The 7,811-nt window shown below is 40.9% G+C and overlaps 1 protein-coding gene across 1 annotated transcript in view; it reads right to left on the reverse strand.

Moving 5' to 3' along the window:
* Positions 1–4,193: 4,193 nt before the first annotated feature.
* The window catches only part of cwf19l2 (CWF19 like cell cycle control factor 2), a 34,437-nt gene continuing 30,819 nt past the window's right edge, over positions 4,194–7,811 (reverse strand). The window contains exons 15-19 of the mRNA XM_037678016.1: positions 7,496–7,612; positions 7,257–7,412; positions 7,070–7,150; positions 5,865–5,966; positions 4,194–4,397 (exon numbers count right to left, since the gene is read on the reverse strand). Of these exons, the coding sequence (XP_037533944.1) occupies positions 4,257–4,397; positions 5,865–5,966; positions 7,070–7,150; positions 7,257–7,412; positions 7,496–7,612 (597 nt within the window). The 3' untranslated portion in view covers positions 4,194–4,256. The remainder of the gene's footprint in view (positions 4,398–5,864; positions 5,967–7,069; positions 7,151–7,256; positions 7,413–7,495; positions 7,613–7,811) is intronic.

The raw sequence follows: 7,811 nt of genomic DNA on the forward strand, positions 1-7,811 counted from the left end.
TATTGTTTATATATTTATTGTTTTTACTAAAACAATAAATTGTGCAGGCTTGTGTTTTTTTTTATTGTGGAGTAATTGAGTATCCTACTTTAAAGAAACTAAGTATAAAGATAAAGAGAGTATAATTTACTCTGTGTATTAGTACTATAGTATCCACATATTTGCAAAGGACATGACAGGAAAACTGTTAAAACGACTCATTTTTGTTGTGGATTTAAAATTGTATGAAGTTCAGTTTTATGTTCAGTTTTAAGTTCAGTTTTATTTTGGGGGAGTGGTGGCGCAGAGGTTAGAGAGGTGGGCTTGTGATCCGAAGATCGCCGGTTCACGCCCCGGCCCCGACAACATCAAAATTGTGGGTGGGGTAGGTGAAACACCCACACTTGCCCCCACCCTCATTCGCCCCACTCTGGGCCCATGAGCAAGGCCCTTAACCCCCACCATGTGCTCCCTAAACAGGTCTCTCTTGAAAATGAGTTCTCGTGGCTCAATGAGACTAACCTGGATAAATAAAGGCTAAATGAAAAAAAAAAAAAAAAATAGTCAGTTTTGGTCAAATCTTGAAAAAGCCGCTTCAGAGGGTCTAAAGAGCCACATGTGGCTCCAGAGCCGCAGCTTGCAGACCCTGGTCTAAACTAAAATGTCTGTAACTCAAGTCAGTTTAGCAGACAATTAGCTAAAATTTGGTGCGAATGTAGTTGATGTTCAACACAATTTATTTGTGGGATCTTGCACGTCACTGACAAGGTTTGACCAAAACTGACCAATTCCAAGCCTTTCCCTTTTAAGATTATCTTAGTTTAAAACTCTGGGATACTGGCCAAGAGATGCTACGACTTTAATTTGTTGGTTTCATTGACATTTTAACAGCAACAAACTTGCAGACTGTGGCAAATCTTAAAAGGAAATTCAATTTACTGTTGAGCAAATTGAAAGCAACAGAAAGGTTTACTCGAACCGTGATTTATTAATCATTTAGACGTGTTTGCTTATTTGATAACGCTTTACAGTTGTGCAGTAAACAGGCTCATTAAAGCAACGTGCATGAGGGGAAATTAATAGCATATAGTTTTACAGCATCATCACCAATCTAATACTGCATTCACATGTAAAGATCTGGACTGTTCCGGAAACAGATCGTACTTCACTGAACATTAAAATAAAAAGGCCAGGCTCATAAATGCACGTAATAAAATAACTCTGTAAGTTTAGATTCCTGAGAAATGATTATCCTTTGATACAAAACATTTAAACCAAATTCATGTGGCTGTAAATCTGATAGACGTGGGATCGATGTGGCTAAAGCTGTTAACAAGAATGTAGGCTCCAATTTTGAGAAATGTGGCGTTAAGCTCTCATCTTTCTTTCAGATATACGTCAACTCCTTTAACAGATGCAGAAAAACTTAAAAGATTAAAAAAAAAACAGCAGAACGTGAAGCTGGAGGAAACGTGTAAATGCTGACACTCATTCAACAACTTATTGTCAGGATTGACAGGAAAACGGACGCGTGTGCGTGTGTGTGTGTGAGGCAGACAGGGAAAAACAAACAGCTGACTCGGCCATAAATCTGTCCCCCGAGCCAATCTAATTGGCCATAACCATACATCACTTCACGCCGCTTGGCTGCCATTACCCATGAACCTGTGCCTCTATGGCACTTGTACAATTATAAATAACCTATAATATTGTCTCAAATGATGGTTTTGAAGGAACAAATAGGGTCCAAGAGCAGCAAATTGCACATGATGCTAGAGTTAACACTACATTACATATCAGCTGCTACACTGCTTTGAATACACAGATTACCTGCGGGACTTGGTTTTAGAAATATTTAACTCCTTTTGGATTGGAAATAAAAAATCTGGGGGCGGAGTTTCTTATAAACTGTGGAAGCGGTTTAAGGATGTGGCACATACAAGTACACATTGTTGTATTCCTGTACACATATACTTTAGTAAAAGCACATTTTCATCTTCTGTGATGCATTTGCTTCCAGTACAGTACAAGCCAGCTGCATGCGAGCGTCTAACAAACAGCGTCTGAGATGAAACCTGAAAAATGAGGTGAGCCTCTGAAGTGGTGAGTTCATCAAAGAGCCAGCAGTCTTGCTGAAAAAGAAAGAAGATGAGGTCACTTGACAGGGCAATGCTTCAGACTGCTCATGGGACAGAGTGAGGATTGAGATGCATGCGTGTGTGTATACTTGTAAATGAGTGCGATGACACGAAAACCTCCAAGAATTGAGCCACAGGTGGAAAGTGCCAAGAGGCCACAAAGAAAGAAAGTACAAGTCACATTGGGAAGCAGGAAGAAGCAGTTTCAGCAAAAAGGCCTGAAAAATGGGTGAATAGTGTACAGAAAAGAGCACTATGTAGTGTTCAACATGCCGTTTACTGTGCAACAGTAAAGTATTCACAACACTTCACTTTTTCCACACTTTGTTATCTTACAGCTTTATTCAATCACTTCCGCTTCATCACTCTTTGTTAAAGAAATCAGGTCTCTCTTGTAAATGAGTCCCCGAGGCTCAATGGGATTAACCTGTCTAAATAAAGGTTGAAAGAAAATTCCAAATTGTATTAAATTCATCTTTCCTCAAAATTCTATCTATACACGATACCCCATTATGACAAAGTGGAAAAAAATAGTTCTGCAAATTTATCAAAAATAGAAAACTAAGAAATCACACATACATAAGTATTCACAGCCTTCGTTCTATATTTTGTTGTTGAACCTTTGTCAGAAATTAGGCTCAAATCTTTTTGAACTTGATGCTTCAAGCTTAGCACATCTGTCTTCAGGCAGTTTGACCCTTTCTTCTTTGCAGCAACTCTCAAGCTCCATCAGGTTGGATGGGAGTTGTCTGTCTCAGCCATTTTCAGATGTCTCCAGAGATGTTCAGTCAGATTCAAGTCTGGACTATGTCTTGGCCCCTCCAGGACCTTCAGAGTGGTCCTGAAGCCCCTCCTTTGAGATCTTGGCCATGTGCTTTGGGTCGTTGTCCTGCTGAAAAATGGACCGTCGTCCCAGTCTGAGGTCAAGAGCACTATGGAGCAGGTTTTCATCCAGGATGTCTCTGTACATCGCTGCATTCATCTTCACTGTCCTGACTAGTGTACCAGTTCCTGAAAAACAGCTCCATAGCATGATGTTGCCCCCACCATGCTTCACTGTAGGGATGATATTGGTCTGGTTTCCTCCAAACATGATGCATGGCCTTCACACCAAACTGTTCAGTCTTTGTCTCATCAGACCAGATAGTTTTGTTTCATGGTCTGAGAGTCCTTCAGGTGCTTTCTTAACAAACTGCAGACAGGTTGCCGTGTGACTTTTATTAAGGAGTGGTTTTCATCTGGCCACTCTACCATACAGCTCTGATTGGTGGATTGCTGCAAAGATGGTTGTCCTTCTGGAAGGTTCTCCTCTCTCCACAGAGGAGCGCTGGAGCTCTGACAGAGTGACCATCAGGTTCTTGGCCACTTCCCTGACTAGGGCTCTTCTCCTGATCGCTCAGTTTAGACAGCCAGCCAACTCTAAGACGAGTCCTGGTGGTTCCAAACAGCTTCCATTTATGAATGGTGGAGGTCATTGGGACCTTCAAAGCAGCAGACATTTTTCTGTATCCTTCCCCAGATTTGTGCCTCAACACAATCCTGTCTCTAAGGTCTAGACAATTCCTTTGACTTCATGTACCACAGTTGACATGCACTGTCATCTGTGGGGGCTTATATATGGACAGGTGTGAATTTACAACAGGTGGACTCCATTTAACATCTAAAGGATGATCAGTGGAAACAGGATGCAGCTGAGCTCAATTTGAGCTTCATGACAAAGGCTGTGAATACTTACGGAAATGTGATTTCTAATTTTTTATTTTTAATAAATTTGCAAAAATCTAAAAAAAATATATATTTTTCACATTGTCATAGTGGGGTATTGTGTGGAGAATTTTGAGTCAGGAGATTAATTTAATACAATTTGAAATAAGGCCGTGACAAAATGTGGAAAAAAGAAGTGCTGTGAATACTTTCCTGTTGCACTGTAGCTGTTGTCAGAAATATAAAACAAACTCAAAAACATCAATTGGTTCATTTTATTTTAGCAAAAAGTTTGATCATTTACAGACTCTTGATTGAATTTAACATTAAATCTTAAACTGAAGGTAAAACAATGCCAACAACGTATTCCTCCTCAAGCAGCACAGCTTGTACTTCTTATAGCTCCTCATGGGCTACAACTCTCATTGTTTCCTGTCAACCCTCAGTCTTCGTACAGTCGTACGGCTTCCACCACTGTGCAAACTGGAGGACTTTTTTCCTCTGATCATCAAAATTTTCTCTGATTGGCTTTCTCCAGCGTCGTGGCTCCAAGTCCATCATTCCTCCAACCACTTCCTGTAAGAGAAATGTGCTGGATCATTTTTTTATTATTACTGTAAAGCTATTGTTTGTTCGTTGGCAGAAACTTTCCAATACGAAACACCATCAAATATTTTTTGTGACAACAAGATTAACATAAGATCGTTTTGATACTGCAAGATGTGAAGAGTTCAAATATGTGACTGAACTGGTCAAGTGTCATTAAAGCATCTTTATCAACCCCACTGGACTTGCTTTATTGAACCCATTCAGTTTCTGTGGCGTATTGAGATTCACGGCTATAAGAAAATGTCACAATATTTTTATGTATCTGATCTGTCAGTCTGATCTCCAGAAACTCTGAAATGACCCAGCTTGTTAGAGAAGGGTATCAGTGATGCATTTTCTGTCTTCTTAGCATGTGTATCACATACATACAATGTTCACAATGTCATGTGGTTGCTGCTGCATACTTTGTGCTGTTAGCGTATGTGTGGCGTTGTGAGAAGAAACATCTACATTTCTTCTTGTCCTACTTGCACAATGAGATTCACCCCATGATATGTACCTATGAAAGACCAACATTTACAACTTGTCTTTCATTCTATCAATGTGGACTTGTAAAATGATGTGCAAGGTGCTGTTGTAAAGACTTTACATGAAAACAAGGTGAAATTGCCAGACTGAGGTATGTCAGAGTAAAGGAACAGTAAACAGTAGTAATAAGAGTTACGATAAGACCGTGTGTGAGATGGTGGCTAGATTCTGACAGAAGATTGTAATTCAGACATTAGCACTATTGACAGTATACAGAAAAACTGGACCTCATACAAGATCCCAGAAGTTGAAGTCAAAAGGAGACCAGTGTCCCCAGAGTCTGGTCCTGTTACAAGTTGTAACAACCTGGGCTTGAACCTCTAGCCTGAAGTTTACAAGACCACGGCACTGACCACTGAGCTATAGGTGTCTCAAGTAACTAAATACAGCTAAACATGCTTAAAAAAACAGTTTTACACAAAAGAACTGCATGAATCAATATGACCTGCTTGAATTGTTTTTTTTTTTTAATTAAGAGCAAAGTTGTATTTGTTTACATAGAGGGGGTGGAACTTAAAACTTGTCCAGGGATCAACTGGAGGGGACGTAGTTTCTCTTCTGGCTTCAACTTCTGGGAGCTCATATTGTGTCCAGCTTTAATGTCAGTGCACACTGGAAAATACAATACTGTGTGACAGCAGCTTAGGTTGTTACTTTTACAGAATAATACTTATTTCTTTAATAAACACACACATCTGTTGTTTGTAAACTGACCAACTTGGTGCCCAAACTTAACGTGAAGCAGTATGGCTTAATCAAGTTGTTACAAATAAATATTCAGTAGAAATCATCTAAAGATTAAAGATTTGTAAATCTTTAGGACTAAACGGTCAATTCTCCAAGCTACAACAGGAGAGCAGCAGAAAATGTGAATGGTATTTACTAGGCATTAACATGGGGACTAACCTTGCCAAAGTAATGGGGAAACTTCTGTTCATTCTCAATAACATGAGCAAACCCACCCTGCAGTCCAAAATCCACTGCAAAGTATGGCAGACCTCGAGGGACCTAGAAAAACATAACATAATATAACATAATATAATATAATATAATATAATATAACATAATATAATATAATATAATATAATATAATATAATATACAGTAGTCCCTCAATATTTCGTGGTTCAACTTTCGCATACTTACTCTTTTGCTGGTTTTCAACATAAGATTGTACACGACACATGATTGGCTGACTGATGGAAGGTGATAAACAAAGCATTGTGCTGAGGGGCGGACTGGCCATCGGGAACACCAGGACATTTCCCGGTGGCCTGACCTGCTCAGTGATCACAGAGGAGGCCCCTCCTTTCTTTTTCTGAGGCTGTCTGTCACATCAGAGCAGAGACACAACAGGTGGGCGCACAACCTGTTGTGTCTCTGCTCTGATGTGACAGACAGCCTCAGAAAAAAAGGAGGGGATGAGGTCTGTCTTTCCCCATTGTTACTGGCCATCGGGAGCACCAGGAAATGTCCCGGTAGCCTGGCCCACTCAGCCACTCTCTCTCTCTTTTTAAACCGATTCACTCTAATTTTCCCACCTAAGCATTTTCTCTGATATTCTACATTTGTTCATCTGATCTGTTCATCCCTGCTCCCTGTAGTAGCAATGGGGAAACACAGAGCCCCCCCCCCCCTCCTTTCTCTTACTGAGGCTGTCTGTCACAGCAGAGCAGAGACACACAAAAGGCTGCACGCCTACACGCCTACCTGTTCTGTGTCTCTGCTCTGCTGTGACAGACAGCCTTAGAAAGAGAAAGGAGGGGTGGGGGGGCTCTGTCTTTCCCCATTGCTACTGGCCATCGGGAGCATCGGGACATTTCCTCGTGCTCCCAATGGCCAGTCCACCCCTGGGCGCTGATTGGCTCAGTAACCGTAGCATCAGTCTGTCTGTTCTCTTTCGCAGTGCTTTTTTAGAAAGTTTAGAACACTGTTAAGAACATTGCAAGAGTGTGGGAAGGGTCTCTAAAGCCTTAAAATATATATAAATACTAAAATAAATATAACGGCCCTATTCCGCAGATTTTCCCCTATTGGGTGTCTGGAACGTAATCCTCGCGATAAGTGAGGGACTACTTTAATATAAAATAACAGAATATAAAAAAGTCTTACAGATTTCCGTATGTCTTTTGAAGAGAGGTCAACAATCTTCTTGTTCATGGCCCATTCCTCATCACACTCCATGATTGCTTTCTGAACCCATCAAAACAAATATAATATAAACATATAAATGACAAACAACCCTACAGTTTCCAACAAATGTGACAAATCCTATTCGTGTAACATGCTGCACACAGACCTTAAAGTATATAGGCGCCATGTCACCCAGCTCTTTCGGTAGTGGGATACACTCGAGGACCATGTGTTGCCTTCTGCGGGGGTTCATGTGTGTTTCCATAAACACACAGTCCAGCTCCTGAGACTCAAACATGCGCACCAAAGCTTGTCGAAACAGCTGTGGACAACGATAAGGACAAGCTTAATTTTAGCATTGATCACTGCAGGTAAGCAACAAGCTGAATGAAGTGATGGGCAAACCTTCATCTCTGACCAGACGTCCTCATCCAGACTCGTGGCTGAGCAGTGATGCTGAAGAGGGCAGATGAGACAGTGGCCTTCAGTCATCGACAGGCCTGCAGGTAGGCTCAGATAGACCTGCACAAAAGCACACAAACACAAGTTTACAAACAAAACTCAAGTCAGTATGTGCCTGCATTAACCCATCATTCCATACTCGACAGTGCAGCAGGACGAGTGAGCTCAGAGCTCCAGGGATCGGCCAAATTATTAGGTAACTAGCACCGACTCTGGTCATCAGGCAACTGTTTGGTTTCTTTACATATTTAAGTAATAT

Source organism: Nematolebias whitei, chromosome 6 (assembly GCF_014905685.2).
Source record: "Nematolebias whitei isolate Nwh7 chromosome 6, NemWhi1, whole genome shotgun sequence".
Lineage (NCBI taxonomy): Eukaryota > Metazoa > Chordata > Actinopteri > Cyprinodontiformes > Rivulidae > Nematolebias > Nematolebias whitei.